This window comes from Hypanus sabinus, chromosome 17 (assembly GCF_030144855.1).
Source record: "Hypanus sabinus isolate sHypSab1 chromosome 17, sHypSab1.hap1, whole genome shotgun sequence".
Taxonomy (NCBI): domain Eukaryota; kingdom Metazoa; phylum Chordata; class Chondrichthyes; order Myliobatiformes; family Dasyatidae; genus Hypanus; species Hypanus sabinus.
In genome coordinates, this window is record NC_082722.1 from 24657083 (window position 1) to 24676225 (window position 19143).

Below are 19143 nucleotides of genomic sequence, written 5' to 3' on the forward strand. Positions count from 1 at the left end.
CACCTGAATTAACCTCTCATTGTTCACATCATCTGTGATCATTCAGTGTTGGAGCCCTGGATTTAAAGTTGCTTGGTTGAATCTTACTATCTATGCATTTGTACCTCAAGAAAACTTTATATTGTTTCCCAAAATCCCACTCGCTGAGAGAAATCAATCCAATTTTCCTTGAATGAGCTGTCCACTGTTACTGAGGATGACTTTCCGTGGACCGAAATAGTACCATAGGTGTAGATGTGCCTTCAAGTCAGTTCTACCATTCTACTTCGGGGCTGAGAAGTTTCATAACTCAATGCACTCAGCCCTGCCCACAGCTCCTCCTTAGATATTGGCTGAGCCAGCATTCACAGTTATTTTGGCAGAGAGAGTCCCACACTTCCACCGGAGTTCTGTGACAGGATGTATCTCTCAATGAATAATTCCTACTTTTAACACATTTAGATGTTCTGTTTTACTTTGGTAAGGTGAGTTATTGAATCTGAAATCATATTTGTTGCAGCCTGTCTTCATTCTGTCCTTGGTTTCAGAATGATCATAACGACGATCTCTCTGAGACTGATTTAAAGTTGTTTTAAGACTTGTATTACTATGGCAAGAGCAGAAACTGAGTGAGACGTTTAAGTGCAAAAAGAAATTGAGAGCGTCCAGTTTTCAAGCAAATGGTGTCCTCATCCATCTTTTCTCCCAACACTTCAATCTCCACAGATGGTGGCTTGCAAAACAGGCAGATTTGTGTCGTGGTACAGATTGTGAATGTTTATCTGTCAGGTGCAAATGTCCTTGTTAATTAGTTAGAGATATGTTTCAGCAGGAAAGGAATCTGTACACTAGTTGTGCTGCTCAAGAAGTCTGGCTGAACTGGGCCATAATGAGACTGAATGGAAGGCCTGAGGCTACATCCCCACTAGACCGGATAATTTTGAAAATGCCAGTGTGACAAATAAAACGATAGGCGTCCACACCAGGTGTTTCTGAAAATACCTCCGTCCACATTAAAACGGGTATTTGGGTGAATCTCCTCCTGCTGGGCACGTGCGCAGGACACAGCTACAGAAAACAAGCAAAGAAGAAATGGTATACTAATTCCGTTCCCTCCTCTTAGCTCATGAAAACAATGAAATGCTGTGCTGCCACCATCATCTGTTCTGGCATGTCACGACAGCGTTTTTAAAAAACTTCGGTTACCCTGTACATACTACACCGTCCAGCCGGCATTTCAGATTTACACACACTGGAGTGTTTTAGAAAAGCTCCATTTTCGGGGGAGGAAAATGCCATTTCAATGTGAATGGAGGGTCAAAACGAAGAGAAAAAGCTTCGGTTACGGATTTATCCAGTCTAGAGTGGATGTGGCTAGTGCGGTCTAGTAGGAGTTTGGCGGATGTTATTTGTGAATGTGCTTATTGTCCCAGCATTAAAGCAGGAAAGGTAACTGCAAAGTGGCTGTGGTAATCTCTTCAAATGTTAATTATTCTTTGCAAAGCAGCAGCCTGCCCTTCTTGCAAAAGAATAGCAATCTCGTCAGAGACATTGCAGGAGAAAGAGATGGACCACGGTGGAGATCAGATGTTTGGTAGGAGAGCTTGAAGTGCAAGGAGAGGGAGGGAGGAAGAGATGTAACAAGGTATTTGGTTTTTTAAAAGCAAAACTGTAATTCTGAGGCATACACGAGGAAACCTGCAGATGCTGGAAATTCAAGCAACACACACAAAATGCTGGTGGAACACAGCAGGCCAGGCAGCATCTATAGGGAGAAGCACTGTCAACGTTTCAGGCCGAGACCCTTCATCAGGACTAACTGAAAGAAAAGATAGTAAGAGATTTGAAAGTGGGAGAGGGAGGGGGAAATCCGAAATGATAGGAGAAGATAGAAGGGGGTAGGGTGAAGCTAAGAGCTGGAAAATTGATTGGCAAAAGGGATACCGAACTGGAGAAGGGAAAGGATCATGGGACGGGAGGCCTCGGGAGAAAGAAAGGGGAGCACCAGAGGGAGATGGAGAACAGGCAAGGAGTGATTGTGAGAGGGGCAGAGAGAGAAAAAAAGGGAGGGGAAAATAAATAAATAAATAAATACATACATACATAAATAAGGGATGGAGTAAGGAGGGGAGGAGGGGCATTAACAGAAGTTAGAGAAGTCAATGTTCATGCCATCAGGTTGGAGGCTACCCAGCCAGTATATAAGGTGTTGTTCCTCCAACCTGAGTGTGGCTTCATCTTGACAGTAGAGGAGGCCATGGATAGACATATCAGAATGGGAATGGAACGTGGAAATAAAATGTGTGGCCACTGGGAGATCCTGCTTTCTCTGGCGGACTGAGCGTAGGTGTTCAGTGAAACAGTCTCCCACTCTGCGTTGGATCTCACCAATATATAAAAGGCCACACCGGGAGCACCGGACGCAGTATACCACACCAGCCGACTCACAGGTGAAGTGTTGCCTCACCTGGAAGGACTGTCTGAGGCCCTGAATGGTGGTGAGGGAGGAAGTGTAAGGGCAGGTGTAGCATTTGTTCCGCTTAGAAGGGTAAGTGCTAGGAGGGAGATTGGTGGGAAGCGATGGGAGGGGGGATGAATGGACAAGGGAGTCGCGTAGGGAGTAATCCCTGCGGAAAGCAGAAAGGGGGGGGGAGGGAAAGATGTGCTTGGTAGTGGGATCCCATTGGAGGTGGCAGAAGTTACAGAGAATTATATGTTGGACCCAGAGGCTGGTGAAGTGATAGGTGAGGACAAGGGGAACCCTATCACGAGTGGGGTGGTGGGCAGATGGAGTGAGAGCAGATGTGCGTGAAATGGGAGAGATGTGTTTGAGAGCAGAGTTGATGGTGGAAGAAGGGAAGCCCCTTTGTTTAAAAAAGGAAGACATCTCCTTCGTCCTGGAATGAAAAGCCTCATCCTGAGAGCAGATGCAGCGGAGACGGAGGAATTGTGAGAAGGGGATGGCATTTTTGCAAGAGACAGGGTGGGAAGAGGAATAGTCCAGGTAGCTGTGAGAGTCTGTAGGCTTATGGTAGATATCAGTAGATAGGCCGTCTCCAGAGATGGAGACAGAAAGATTTAGAAAGGGGAGGGAGGTGTCAGAAATGGACCAGGTAAATTTGAGGGCAGGGTGAAAGCTGGAGGCAAAGTTAATGAAGTCAACGAGGTCAGCATGTGTGCAGGAGGCAGCGCCAATGCAGTCGTTGATATAGCGAAGGAAAAGAGGGGGATGGGTACCCGTATAGGATTGGAACATGGACTGTTTCACAAAGCCAACAAAAAGGCAGGCATAACTGGGACCCATACGGGTGCCCATGGCTACACCCTTGGTCTGGAGGAAGTGGGAGGAGCCAAGGGAGAAATTATTGAGAGTAAGAACTAATTCTGCTGGACGGAGGAGAGTGGTGGTAGAAGGGAATTGGTTAGGTCTGGAATCCAAAAAGAAGCAGAGAGCTTTGAGATCTTCCTGGTGGGGGGTGGAGGTATATAGGGACTGGACGTCCATGGTGAAAATAAGGCAGTGGGGGCCAGGGAACTTAAAATCATTGAAAAATTTCAAAGCGTGAGAAGTGTCACAAACATAGGTGGGAAGGGATTGAACAAGGGGGGATAAAACAGCGTCAAGGTATGCAGAAATGAGTTCAATGGGGCAGGAGCGAGCTGAGACAATAGGTCTACCTGGACAGGCAGGTTTGTGGATCTTGGGTAGGAGGTAGAAACGGGAAGTGCGGGATGTGGGGACTATAAGGTTGGTGGCAGAGGATGGGAGATCCCCAGAGCTGATAAGGTTGGTGATGGTATAGGAGACAGTGGCCTGGTGCTCCTTAGTGGGGTCATGATCGAGGGGTATATAAGAGGAGGTATCAGTGAGATCTTATCGCATCTCTCCCATTTCACCCACATCTGCTCTCACCCCATCCGCCCACCACCCCACTCGGGATAGGGTTCCCCTTGTCCTCATCTACCACCTCACCAGCTTCCGGGTCCAACATATAATTCTCTGTAACTTCCACCACCTCCAACGGGATCCCACCTCCAAGCACGGCTTTTCCTCCTGCCCTCCTTCTGCTTTTCACAGGGATCGCTCCCTACGCAACTCCCTTGTCCACTCGTCCCCCCCATCCCTTCCCACCGATCTCCCTCCCAGCACTTTATCCTTGTAAATGGAACAAGTGCTACACCTGCCCTTACACTTCCTCCCTCACCACCATTCAGGGCCCCAGACAGTCCTTCCAGGTGAGGCGACACTTCACCTGTGAGTCGGCTGGTGTGGTATACTGCATCCGGTGCTCCCGGTGTGGCCTTTTATATATTGGTGAGACCTGGCACAGACTGGGAGACCGTTTCGCTGAACACCTACACTCGGTCCGCCAGAGAAAGCAGGATCTCCCAGAGGCCACACATTTTAATTCCACATCCCATTCCCATTCTGATACGTCTATCCATGGCCTCCTCTACTGTCAAGATGAAGACACACTCAGGTTGGAGGAACAACACTTTATATACTGGCTGGGTAGCCTCCAACCTGATGACATGAACATTGACTTCTCTAACTTCTGTTAATGCCCCTCCTCCCCTCCTTACTCCATCCCTTATTTATGTATTTATTTATTCATTTATTCATTCATTCATTCCCCTCCTCCTTTTTTCTCTCTCTGCCCCTCTCACAATCACTCCTTGCCTGTTCTCCATCTCCCTCTGGTGCTCCCCTCCCCCTTTGTTTCTCCCGAGGCCTCCCGTCCCATGATCCTTTCCCTTCTCCAGCTTTGCAACTCTTCTGCCAATCACCTTTCCGGCTCTCAGCTTCCTGTCTTCTCCTATCATTTCGGATTTCCCCCTCCCCCTCCTACTTTCAAATCTCTTACTATCTTTTCTTTCAGTTAGTCCTGACGAAGGGTCTTGTCCTGAAATGTCGACAGTGCTTCTCCCTGTAGGTGCTGCCTGGCCTGCTGCGTTCCACCGGCATTTTGTGTGAGTTGCTTGAATTCTGAGGGTTTATAAGGCCCTGGTTGGACAGCACTTGGAGAACTGTGGCAGTTTTGGGCCCTTTATCCAAGAACAGATTCATTGGCATTGGAGAGGGCCCAGAGCAGGTTCTTGAGGATGATCCCAGGATAATATATGAGGTCTGTTTGATAGCTCTGGGCTTGTATTCACTGGAGTTTAGAATAATGATGGAGGAGCTCACAGTATGGATGCTTCCTACAGTGGGGGAATCTAGAACCAGAAGGCAATACGTACTTCCCTTTAGAACAGGCAAGGAGGAATTTCTTCTTCCAGAAGGTGGTGAATCCATGGGGTTAATTTCCATAGATGGCTGTGGAGGATCCTAAAGCGTGCAAGGATGACAATTGCAGTCAGCTCCTCACTTGTGGCTTTGTTGGGATGAGTTACAGTGGAGAAGAGTGCACTGTCGCCTCCATTATTGATGCTGCATAGGGACGAGGTACATTTATACAGAGATGACAACCAGCAGGTGATGCTCTTTAACCCAGCTTTCTTTCATAGAAGTTACCAGACAGGTTGGTAGTGTAGTGGTTAGCACAATACTATTACAGCTCAGAACGTTAGGAGTTCAGAATTCAGTTCCAATGTTGTCTGTAAGGAGTTTTGAATGTCCTCCCCATAAATACATATGTTTCCTCCAAGTACTCTGGTTACCTCCCACATTCCAAAGATGTACCGGTTAGAAGATTAATTGGTCATTCTAAACTGCCTTGTGATTAGGCTACTGTTAAATCGGTGGGTTGCTGTGCTGGAAGGGCCTGTCCCACACTGTATCTCTAAATCAAATCTGGGAGACACCAAGGCGCACAGTGCGTTATTTTGCAGCTGACCTATAACGTGTCTGCTGGTGTTTTGGAACATTTCTATATACTTTACCACTGGTACATTGAAGCCTGACTTTGAAACATCAGTACTGAACACCTGTTTTTAGCCTAACTTCAACTTTCTGAATCACCCTTTGCCCTTCAATGTTGGACAACTGGTGCGATCAACAGCAACTATTGGTTGTTTAAACTGATTACCTTTGCGAGTTCTGGAAGTCTCCCATAATCTGCCTGAATATCATTTCAGGTTCACTATGTCAACAGCACTTGGCTGAACTAGCTCAGATATCTATCCTTATGTATGGGCATTCAATGCTTACATGACTGCATTCATCATTCAGCCATATTTTTGGTTTGAAGTTCTCTACTTCTACTTAGTATCAGAGAATTATACAATATGCATCCTGAAATTTTTACTCTGCTAACGTAAATGAAAGCAGAAGAGTACCTCGAAGACTGAGTGACAATGAAAATACTGGAACCCCCATAGCCCCCTTCTCCCCATCCCAGCAAATCAATGACCCTCCCCCTCTTACTTCAGCAACAAGCAGCAGCACCCTCCGCCTACCAAGCAAACAAGAGAGACTGTGATCTGCTGTGCTGCAAAAACTGATCGTTTCCCTAATGTGGTGAACTATGTGCCTGTCGGGACACGCCCCTGCTGACTGCTCCTGTGGCTCCTCCCACAGGCCCCTGTATAAAGGCGATCTGAGGCCTGACGCTCGGCCTCAGTCTCCAAGGCATTGTATGATAGACACTCACTCCTGGTTCCTTCTTCCAGTCAATAAAAGCCGATATCTCGCCTTACGTCTCAGTGTGAGTTATTGATGGTGCATCACCTAACAATTCAATATAGCTGAGGCTCGAGCTCTCCCTAATAAAGGGGCAGGGAGGTGTCTCACAGTGAGGGGGGAGACCAAAACAAAACCACTTGCTAATGTAGTAAATTTTACATTAGCCCAGTTCTCCATCAGGCTTGGTGTTGTGTGAGCAAGCTTCTCACTGGGAATATTCCCCACCCATAACAGAATTGCACCACTATGATTGTATTGTTTCAATAGCTTTAGATATGCATGGTGATATTAATTAAAGATCTCTTTCTGGCAATTAAAACACATTGCAGCTGTCGAGTGCAGGGGTGCCTTTTGACACATTCTGGCACTGATTTGCACTAGTCTTACCCAAATTCTTGGGTTCTGTTGTGGAACTCTTACCTTTGTGACTGTAAGCTTCATCAAAGCCATCTTCATAGATATTGCAGATTTTCCTTCAAGATCCATTATGAGATTTTGTGCGCTTAGTGACCACAATTCAATTTGCTCATTGATTGAACTGAAACCAAAGCTTTTACAGAGTACATAGCAGAAAAGGGGTCAAAGCTACATTTCCAAAACAGGTCCTACAGTGAGGTAATATTCCCACTGATGGCCTTTCTAATTTCTGATTTCAGAATGTAACTACCCAGCATCTTTTTTTAACCATTTAGGTTTGAAATGATACTGTAACTTGTGTACTAATTTGACAAACAAAGCATAAAAAGACATTAACAAACTACACATCCATTTGGGATGCAGGAACTATATGTAATGTTTCTAAGTTTTGCTGGTGCCACAAGACTGGTTGAGATATTGAGCAAGATGCATTGGTCTCAAGGTAGCTTGGACAAGTTCTTTGATTGGGTGACTATGTGGTAAATGAACTGTAACATGGATGAATGTGAAATTTGGCACTTTGGCGAGAAATGCAAAAGGGACAGTTTTCCATAAAGGGTGACCTATTGAGGAATGTTGATAGGTGAATGGACCAAGGTGTCCTTGCACACCAGCAATGTGCAGGTAAAACAGAGTTAAAATAGCAAATGGTAAGTTAGCCTTCATCACAAGAAGTTTTGAGTACAAGAGCTAGACTGTTCTGCTACAATTATAAAGGCTCTCAGGCAAACCACATCTGGAGTGTTGCTTGCGCTTGTAATCTTGTTATCAAGAAAAAGATGTATTGTACTTGCCATGAAGGGGAAGTTCATCAGACTGATTGCTGTACAAGGACAGATTGAGTCTCTCTTCATATTTTTTCAGTAGAGTTTCCAAGAATAAGATGAGAGTACATGGATAGGTATTGTACAATGAGGGTTGAGAGTGGATGTATGGTGGTAGTGTTTTCTTGATGTTGGAGACTAGATTAAGGAGTCTCAGACTCAAGATGTGGAAAAGAAACCTGTCTGGCTGAGGTGTGGAGACATTTCTACACAGAGAGGATAGAATTCCCTGCCAGAGAAGGCAGTGGAGAGCAACACACACAAAATGCTGGAGGAACTTAGCAGGCCAGACAGCATCTAGGAAAAGAGGATAGTCAACACTTCAAGCCAAAACCCTTCCAGCATCTGCAGGTTTTCTCTTGTTATGGAGGAGAGCAAGTCACCTTTTATATTTAAGAAAAAGTACATCGCTTCTTAGAAACAGAGGGTGTCAAAGCTGCAAGGAGGGAGCAGAAATAGAAGGGGAATCAGACATGATCATGTTCAATGGCAAAACTGAATTGAAGGGTCGAATGGCCCTTCTATGTTATATTTAAAGAAGAGTTTTCTGTAAATTGTATTGTTTGGGCACAGTCTCACTCTTTCTGTCAGTTTTCCATCATGCTATTTGCCATAAAAATAAAAGATTTCTATGCATTCTGCGTATGAACTGAAAGGCTCACAGACCGATGTTGTGTACAAAACGTTCTACTGTGACCAATTCAACAAGACAGCAATTTTATCCTGTTCCCATCCTTACAGTTACACACTGCTAAAGAACTAGAATGCACCATGTACTTTTTGTCTCCAGCAGTGTAAACTGTCAATTTTAAACTAGTCCTTGTCCTTTAAATTAGTCAGAGATAAAGGAAATAATCTTGGGCTTCCAGGCTTGCCACAGATTTCTTAACAGTGCTCATCCGCGGGCTTGAAGATTTCGGTTTTTTTCTTATCGATGTTTTATTTTTCCGATCTCAAATGGGGTGGTAATAAATTTAATTCACAACCTTATTTCTGATGCCTGACACCTCATAGATGCCATAATTGTGACCATCCTTTTTAAAAATTAAAGATTAGCCTTCTTGATCACAGACGTCGAACCATACAGTGAAAGGAGTTGTTTGCATCAATGACCAACACAGTCCGAGGGTGTGATTGGGGCAGCCTGCGAGTGTTGCTATGTTTCCAACGCCAAAGTCACATGCCCGTAACTTACTAGCCTTTATGTCTTTGGAATGTAGGAGGTGGGAACAGCAGCACCAAGAGGAAATCCTCGTGGTCATGGGGAGAAAGTACAAGCTCATTACAGACAGTAGTGGGAATTGACTTCAATCGCAATCGCTGGCTCTATAAAGCATTACACTTGCATGCTGTTCGTCAAGAAAGGGGACTAATACAACTATGTTTTCTGCAGTGGGGCCTCCTTGCTCTTCCCCAAACACTGCCCCCCCCCCAGTGGCCAAGGGGCTGCTCCAAGAATCACAGCATGGATTCTATCCATTCACAGATAGGATCCTCACTGCATTATCAACTTGGAGAGAAATACTCGCAGCAGCATCAACCACAGTAGACATCAATTTGACCTTGAAAGCCTTTGACTCCATCAATGAAGAAGGGCACATTGCAGCATCCTCCTTAAATATCCACCTTATCTTTGTTACATCACGGCAAGCAAGCCTTAATAGAGACCCAAGATGCTAGAGAATCTGGAATCTGGAACAGCACGCAAGATGCTGGAGGGGTCAGGCAGATTCCAGGGAGAGAAATGAACAGATGGAGGGTCTCGACCCAAAATGTCGACTGTTCATTTCCCACCTGTGTTGAGTCCTGATCTCAAACTTGGACCTAATCTCATTTCCGACTGGCGTCAAGCTGGACCGCATTTTCCTCAATCTGTTTAGGAAGAAGATTGCAGTGAAGCATAAAGTTTGTGGTTTGGAGTTGCCACCCATGGTATTCACAAATCAGCTACCGCACAAGCATGCAGCAAAGGCTGATAAGTATTCTGAAAGACAATAATAAAGTAGGGTTCTCATTGGGACATTTCATCATCCTAATACAAATTGTTCTTCAGCACATGTTTTTCCATAGCTTTGTAGTATTCTGTTAAATAAACATACTGACTGTGTAACATCTTTCTTCTTGAAAAAGCTACCAGTAAGGCTTGATTGATTGTCTGTACCCAGTTATATTGAATCTTCCATTGAGGAAGAGTGCAGTGTAACATCATAAAGCAGTGAAAGCTACAACTTCCCTGAAGCCGGTAGATGATATGTGAAAGTAATGGAAATGGATGTTTGTGCTGAACCCTTTTCAACAACTACAAGAAAGAGAGATTTGGCACTGAAAACTTTCAAGGACTCTGTAACCGCATTATTTATTTATATTTACACCATTCTTTTTTTTTGCACATCGGTTGTTCATTAGTATTTATTTCTGTGTAGTTTTTCAGCGATCCTTTGTTCTACCGTGAATGCCCACAAGAAAATGAATCTCAGGGTTGTATATGGTAACACATGCATACTTTGATAACAAGTTTACTTTGAACTTTGAAAACGGTGACCATAATCGATAATGCTGGAGATGCCCAGCAGATCAGGCAGCATCTGCAGAGAGAGAAGCATTAATGCTTTAAGTTGGAAGCCCTTTCCCAGCCTAATTAATAATGGGAACAGCTCTCAGCATTACAATGGATCCAATCTTTAGCAGTTTTTAAGTGGGTGGCCCACCAGGGGCACGTAGAACATGCTGCCAATTGTTCCCTGCACTGTCACACTGTCACATCCTTTCTAGCTAAAAAAAATCAAATTCACCATTTGCACATATTGTTAGTTTTCAGAATGCCATCAAAGAGAAAAAGCCTAATTTTCTCCATTATTTTTCTGTTCTCAGGTGTCCCATGAATTTGCCATTAACTTCAATCCTACGAATCCTTTCTGTTCAGGTTAGTATCTTCCTATTCACCAGCCCCCTCATGCCGTGACTCTCTCAAGTCTCTCATCTCTCCCCTTCTACCTCGTGTTCTTTACTGCTAATTGTGTTTCCTTTACCAGTTCTAGTCAGCAGCAGTGATCGTGGTGAGGATACTGCCTACTTAAATCCCCCAAGTGTGCTAGTTACAGCTAATGTTGCTCTTTGAGTTCATTGCTCTGTTAAAATGATGCCTCGGAGCATTCGGTTTTGATTTACAAAGAGATCTTAGTCTGTGGCGAGTGCATTTATATATATAAAAAATAATAGAATCAACCAGGGAATCTGCTTTCATTTTCAAGAATTGTTCATATAATTCCTGCTGAAATCTTTTGCAACTGGTTTTAAATTGTGCATGTTGTGATTTTGAACAATGTGTGTTAATGGTTATTGTATTGACTGGATGCATAAGACAGCAATTTATTAGTCCTGATACGGCACATTGCATTTGTTCACCAGCATACAGTTTCTACACAAACTGAGTGCCTGATTTATCCAGCTAACTCAGACCTGATCGTTCTCATGAAAATCCAAAAAAAAAATTGCAGATGCTGGAAATCTGAAACTTAAGAAAATGTAGAAATATTTGGTGGACCAGTCAACATCTGAAGAAAGAGTAAAACACTTCACCTAGATGGAGGACCTTTGGCTCTGTTTCTCAAGCCATTCGTGTTACAGAGAGAGTATATGTTCCCTGGAATAAACTAGAGGAGATGGTGAGGTGAACTGAGAAAAGTAAATACGATCATGAGGGACATCCATAGGGTGAAAGAAGATAATGCTTTCCCCCAGGGACAGTCTGCTAAAAACACAAAAACATCAGTTTTAAGATCAGTGGCAAGTGATTTAAAAGGGTCGTCAGCGACAGCTTCTTCATACAAAGGGTGGTGTGTATTTGTAAAGAGACACCAGCAAGTAGTGGTCAAGACTGATATACTAAGAACCTTCTAAAGACACCTGGTTAATAATGTGGAAAAGGAGAGGTTTAGGTTTGGGCAACTGGAATTAGCTTGCTGGGCAAACGAGTCAGCATGGATGAGTTATGCTTGGGAGCCTATTTTTGTGCTGTATGATTCTAGTGTTCACCTGCAGTGTGGCATTGACAGAATTCTGTGAGGACATTGTCTACTTAGTCAGACAGCAGGCTTCCAAAAAGGATTTTTACAAAAGCAGCTTTTTATTTAGTTCTTCCTTCCCTTCCTGTTTCCGGATCTCTTTGAGGGCTACTTTCCTCACTATAACTCTAAACTAGGATTGAAGACGACATTTGCCTTCACACTCATTCTAAAACATTCTGAGCTCAAGTCATCCAAGTTGCATTTAATATGAGCAGATCTGAAGAAGTGTTTGGTGTGACCTGTAAATCAGGGTTCAGCCAATCAGTCCCTCAAATCTGCTCTGACAATTTACAGGATGATGGCTATCCATCCCACATTCCTCCTTCACCCTCTTCTTTGCTTGCATCAGGAGAGAATTTGACTCATCCCTTTAACCTGATGCATCAACCCAAGGGAACACTGAACTGCTGCAGAGGGGAAACGTCAGGTTTTTGCTCTCAGAGGGGAAAGTGGGGAGGCCCAGTCTGAAACTGTTCAGACATTCTCTCTGTCTGTGGGTGCACTTGTAACTAACCCTCCGCTTGGGGAATGGAGCAGGGGAAAGCGTAGGAGGAACCCGAACCTTTGTCCCCTGACCAAGGAAAGCCTCTGCTGTGTCCAGGAGCTAATTCCATGAGATGTGCTTACTGTCTGGATCAAACTCAGTGATTCTTGTCCATCATCAGACTGTTACAACTTCTGCTGGAATTTAGCCTTTGGCCTGTTTGGGACCAACTTTAGGAAATGTGAGAAGTAATCAGACTCCCTTTTGTGCATTTATTTCATCAGCACACGGAGTCTGTGATATGAGCAAATCAGCATCCTCCAAAATGGACCAATATTAAATGTAAATTGTGAATTAAACCCAGATTAATTGTAAATAGTGAATTAAATTCCTCACCACCCCATTTCAGATCTTCACCATGGAATACATTTAAATTTAGAAGTTAATCCAAATTCCTAGAAAATCCAAAATTCTGTTAAAAAGTTGATCCTGTTTGTAAATGAGCTGCCAGTATAAAACATACAAAATTCTGGAGGAGCCGATGAAGGGTCGCGGCCCAAACATCAGCTCTTTATTCCTCCGTATAACTGCTGCCTAACCTGTTGAATTCCTCCAGCATTTTGCGTGTTTTATTCTGTCAGCTCAAACTATGTATGCACCTTACAGACTGGATTTCCAACATCTGCAGAATCTCTTGTGTTCTTGAGCTGACAGTTTGGAATGTGTTTGTCAGGCTGGATCAGTGAAGCTGGGCTTCCTCACCTGAGTTTTCATTCTCACAAAACATTGTTATTGCTTTGTTCCAAATCCCGGGGGGGGGCATGCTTGTGTGTGTGCATGTGACTCGCAGCCACATATAATCTGTCAGCCAGCAAATGCAAAGTAACAGCTTCGCTTCCTCAATTACCATGAGTGAAACACTAGAACTAAATGGCCCCTCTCATTCCCAGAATTGTGTCAACTGATTTCAAATTCTCAGCCTGCCTAGGTGGGATTTGAACTTGACTTCTCTGGATCTTTGTTCCGAGTGTAAAGCAACTGAAGTGCCTTTCAGCATTGTTAGCTTGAGGGAAGTGTATAAAGGGATTTATGTTAAGATCATAAAATGGGCCTAACATAAATCCCTTTATGTAATTGTCCCAAGATACAAATAATGCTTCTTGAATGGACGGTAGTGTAGAGGTTAGCGTACTGCTGTTACCGCACCAGTTCAGTTCTGCTGCTGTCTGTAAGGAGTCTGTACATTCTCCCTGTGGGCACATAGCTTTCTTTCGAGTGCTCCAGTTTCCACACGCGTTCCAATGCTGTGCAGGTTAATCGGTCACATGAGTGTAGTTGAGAGTTGTGGGCCTCTTGGGCTGCTACCATGTTTTATCTCCAAATAATTAAAAGTAAAGTGTTAATAAACAAGCTGGTACAAGCACAGGACTGAAGTGTATATGCTGCTATCTAACCTCGTGGTATTTCCTTGCCAAAGGTGTAGAAGGGATCGTCCAGGCATATACGGCCTGTCTGCCGCACGTTCGATTTTATGGACCCACCAACTTCGCGCCGATAGTAAACCACGTGGCAAGGTTTGCCAGCCAAGCCATCCAGCAGGAAGCTGCAGCGGTAAGTGGCAGGGGACAAAACGCTAACGGCAGTGTGGCAAATGAACGTCTCCCACTGTGGGGTAAGGCTTAGTCATCTCGGGCTAACCGTGCAGAACTGGAGCTTGTGGCAGATATTCGGAGCAGCACTTTCATGGGCATTTTCCCTGGACTTGACATGGATCCAGCAGGCCAACTTAATTCAGGGCAATTCTTCAAATGTTACGTCCAATTACACCAGTGCCCTGCTGCGTCTATTATTGTAAATACTTTAGGTATCTGAGGAGTGCACCACCTGATTCTCCAGGGGAGAAAAAAACCAGAGGACATTGGTTAAGGGTGAAGGGGGAAAAGGTTAAAGGGAACATTAGGGGGGGGGCTTCTTCACAAAGAGAGCGGTGGGAGTGCGGAATGAACTGCCAGTAGAAGTGGTGAATGCGGGCTCACTTTTGACATTTAAGAAAATCTTCGGTAGCTACATGGATGAGAGGGGTTTGCAGGGATATGGCCCAGGTGCAGGTCAGCGGCACTAGGCAGAAAAATGGTTTGGCACAGTCAAGAAGAGCCAAAAGCCCTGTTTCTGTGCTATAATGTTCTATGATTAAAAATCTATGCAAAACGATGTGCAGTAAGTTTCCTCCCGAGTTTGGCTACTGATAGACTAGAGCACCTACCCCCCCACCACCACCCCCCACCCTCCTCTGACTAGAGCACCTACCCCCCACCACCACCCCCCACCCTCCTCTGAGTCTGGCTACCCATAGACTAGAGCACCTACCCCCCCCACCACACCCTCCACCCTCCTCTGAGTCTGGCTACCCATAGACTAGAGCACCTACCCCCCCCCCCACCACCACCCTCCACCCTCCTCTGAGTCTGGATACCCATAGACTAGAGCACCTCCCCACCCTCCTCTGAGTCTGGCTACCGATAGACTAGAGCACCTAACCCCCAACACCACCCCCCACCCTCCTCTGAGTCTGGCTACCCATAGACTAGAGCACCTCCCCACCCTCCTCTGAGTCTGGCTACCCATAGACTAGAGCACCTACCCCCCCCCCCACCACCCCCCACCCTCCTCTGAGTCTGGCTACCCACAGACTAGAGCACCTCCCCCCCACCACCCCCCACCCTCCTCTGAGTCTGGATACCCATAGACTAGAGCACCTAACCCCCAACCACCACCCCCCACCCTCCTCTGAGTCTGGATACCCATAGACTAGAGCACCTACCCCCCAACCACCACCCCCCACCCTCCTCTGATTCTGGATACCCATAGACTAGAGCACCTACTCCCCAACTACCACCCCCCACCCTCCTCTGAGTCTGGATACCCATAGACTAGAGCACCTAACCCCCAACACCACCCCCCACCCTCCTCTGAGTCTGGCTACCCATAGACTAGAGCACCTCCCCACCCTCCTCTGAGTCTGGCTACCGATAGACTAGAGCAGTCACCCCCCACCCTCCTCTGAGTCTGGATACCCATAGACTAGAGCACCTACCCCCCAACCACCACCCCACACCCTCCTCTGAGTCTGGATACCCATAGACTAGAGCACCTACCCCCCCCCACCACCCCCCACCCTCCTCTGAGTCTGGATACCCATAGACTAGAGCACCTCCCCCCCACCACCCCCCACCCTCCTCTGAGTCTGGATACCCACAGACTAGAGCACCTACCCCCCCCCCCCACCACCCCCCACCTCTGAGTCTGGATACCCATAGACTAGAGCACCTCCCCCCCCACCACCACCCCCCACCCTCCTCTGAGTCTGGATACCGATAGACTAGAGCACCTACCCCCCCCCCCCCCACCACCCCCCACCCTCCTCTGAGTCTGGCTACCCATAGACTAGAGCACCTCCCCCCCACCATCACCACCCACCCTCCTCTCAGTCTGGCTACCCATAGACTAGAGCACCTACCCCCCAACCACCACCCCCCACCCCCCTCTGAGTCTGGATACCCACAGACTAGAGCACCTACCCCCCCCCCCCACCACCTTCCACCCTCCTCTGAGTCTGGCTACCCATAGACTAGAGCACCTACCCTCCCCCCACCACCACCCACCCTCCTCTGAGTCTGGATACCCATAGACTAGAGCACCTACCCCCCCCCCAACACCCCCCACCCTCCTCTGAGTCTGGATACCCATAGACTAGAGCACCTACCCCCCCCCCAACACCCCCCACCCTCCTCTGAGTCTGGATACCCATAGACTAGAGCACCTCCCCCCTACCACCCCTCACCCTCCTCTGAGTCTGGATACCCATAGACTAGAGCACCTACCCCCCAACACCACCCCCCACCCTCCTCTGAGTCTGGATACCCATAGACTAGAGCACCTACCCCCCCCCCTCACCACCCCCCACCCTCCTCTGAGTCTGGATACCCATAGACTAGAGCACCTACCCCCCAACACCACCCCCCACCCTCCTCTGAGTCTGGATACCCACAGACTAGAGCATCTAACCCCCACCACCACCCCCCACCCTCCTCTGAGTCTGGATACCCACAGACTAGAGCACCTACCCCCCAACACCACCCCCCCACCCTCCTCTGAGTCTGGATACCCATAGACTAGAGCACCTACCCCCCCCCCACCACCCCCCACCCTCCTCTGTCTGGATACCCATAGACTAGAGCACCTACCCCCCACCATCACCCCCCACCCTCCTCTGAGTCTGGATACCCACAGACTAGAGCACCTACCCCCCCACCACCACCCCCCACCCTCCTCTGAGTCTGGATACCCACAGACTAGAGCACTTACCCTCCCCCCTCCTCTGAGTCTGGATACCCATAGACTAGAGCACCTACCCCCCACCACCCCCCACCCTCCTCTGAGTCTGGATACCCACAGACTAGAGCACTTACCCCCCCCACCAACCCCCCCCCTCCTCTGAGTCTGGATACCCATAGACTAGAGCACCTATCCCCCCCCCCGCCACCCCCCACCCTCCTCTGAGTCTGGATACCCACAGACTAGAGCACTTACCCCCCCCCACCAACCCCCCCCCTCCTCTGAGTCTGGATACCCACAGACTAGAGCACCTATCCCCCCCCACCACCCCCCACCCTCCTCTGAGTCTGGATACCCACAGACTAGAGCACTTACCCCCCCCCACCAACCCCCCCCCTCCTCTGAGTCTGGATACCCATAGACTAGAGCACCTCCCCACCACCACCCCTCCACTTCTCTTGATGTAACAGGCCAACTCTCTTCCCATCAACGTGGGCTGCTCGTGCCTCATCAAAATGACCCAAGCCTTTGAACGAGCAGCCTGATGATCATGAACTGCCATCGTCAGTGAAACCCGCTGGTCTTGGGAACCTCTCCGGTCCCACCAAACCCGTGAGATTGAGGTGGTTCTCTCACCCCAAACCCCTGTTTGTGCGGAAGCTGTGTAATTTGTTGCGCTGTTACAACTCAGTGCCAAGAAATTACAGACGGTTCACTGCATACGATTAAAGGAATTATATTTCTGAATCTTAACTTCAGGGTTAGCAAAGAAAACAAAAAAGAAAAGAACCCATTTGAATCGAACAGTCAAATGTGCACAATTTGGAGCTCATCTTGAACTTCCCTGTCACTCAAACGCTAGGCCCTCAGTCAGCGTGAAAGCCCACACCACCTTCCGAACGTTGCTCGCAATCCATCTGGAATAGATGGTCTCCCACAACTGGTTCTCCCCGGTTCCTCTCCCACCAACCAAAAACCCCCAAGACCAACCTCAGTGTCCCTCACCTAAAGAACCTCCCCCCCCACCCCCAAGTATCCGGCATCCTAAATGGATTGCCCACATTCCTCATCATCCCTCATCTTCAGCAATAACCCAGACAGGCTGACAGCAGAACAGTCTGCTCTCACAGAACTGCTGAATGAAATAAATACAGCACAACAGTAAAAGTGTGAACCAACGCATTACATAAGCAAATCTTCTTAAAATACACAACAGGATTTCTTTTATAGTATCACCTTGCTGCTTTGCATGGCTTAAGCCTTGGAAATGTAACTGCCTCTGAACATAAACAACTCAAACAAAACTCAGGTGTCTTTATTGCTCTCCGATGCACTTTGTAGAGAACTTGATAGTCAAAAACAGGAGAGCAGAGAGATAAACAGTGTTAAACCTAGCAACTGAATCTCTCTCATTCCCCCTCACACCCCATCCCCCCTCTTTGCCCCTCTCTCTACCCTCCCCCTCTCCCCTCTACCCACTTCTCTCTCCTTCCTCTCTCTCCCTCTCTGTCTTCCCCCTCTCTCTCCCCTCTCCCCTCCTCCCCTTCCTCCCCTCCCTCCCCATCCCTTTTCTCTCCCCCTCCCCCTTCTCTCCCCTTCCTCTCTCTCTCCCAGTCATCCCTCTCTCCCCCCCCCACTCTATCTCTCGCCCCTCCCTCTCCCTCTCTCCTCCTTACCCTTTCTTTCCTACCTGAAAAAGAACTGGTGGTTGAATACTTGGTAAGCAATTTCCTGAAGAATCAATATTAGTACTGGGGTAAAATGAACAATTGTATCAACAGTTGCACAGCGTGTTTCAAAAGAAAGCCCCAGAGTTGCAGAATGAGGTTTGTTTTAAAAACACAATGAAGAGTCATGCATTTTATTACCACAGAAAGGCGTTTCCTTCTACTGGACTCTGAACAAAAGATATTGTGTTTCCCTGACTTGGGTAACATCTGAATTTTTCTGTCATTCAGACTTTAAAGTTGTTCCCTTTCGAAAGAGTGAAGATCTGTATCTTATCAGATTTGCGAGCCTCTGAGGTCAGCAGGGCTGCATTATTTCAAGCGGATTTTGTGAGGCATCGTTTCTTCTTCTCCTTAGAGGAGGTTTGCTCTGACTCAGTGGTAGGGTTCCTGCTGCTCACTGTTAACGCATTCCTAGTGTGCCTTCCGAAAGCAGAACAGAGAGAGTACAAGCTGCATTGCCATTCAAAATAGAACCAGACCCTTCCACCGCCCCCCCCACCGAGTCTTCACCAATTGTCCACTTACACTAATCTCCATTCTCCTTTACTAACCCCACTCACCCAGTGGCTAATTAACCCACTGATCCACACTTTGGGATGTGACAGGTAACCAGAGCACTCGGGGAAAATCCACGTGGTCACAGGTGGAACATCCATACAGACAGGACGAAAATACAAAATCC

At 47.0% G+C, this 19143-nt stretch overlaps 1 protein-coding gene across 3 annotated transcripts in view; it reads left to right on the forward strand.

The window, feature by feature from the left end:
* The window catches only part of cpne2 (copine II), a 251142-nt gene that overhangs the window by 187469 nt on the left and 44530 nt on the right, over positions 1–19143 (forward strand). For all 3 annotated transcript variants that reach the window (XM_059992684.1, XM_059992683.1, XM_059992685.1), the window contains 2 exons: positions 10717–10768; positions 13874–14007. In XM_059992684.1, the coding sequence (XP_059848667.1) occupies positions 10717–10768; positions 13874–14007 (186 nt within the window). The remainder of the gene's footprint in view (positions 1–10716; positions 10769–13873; positions 14008–19143) is intronic.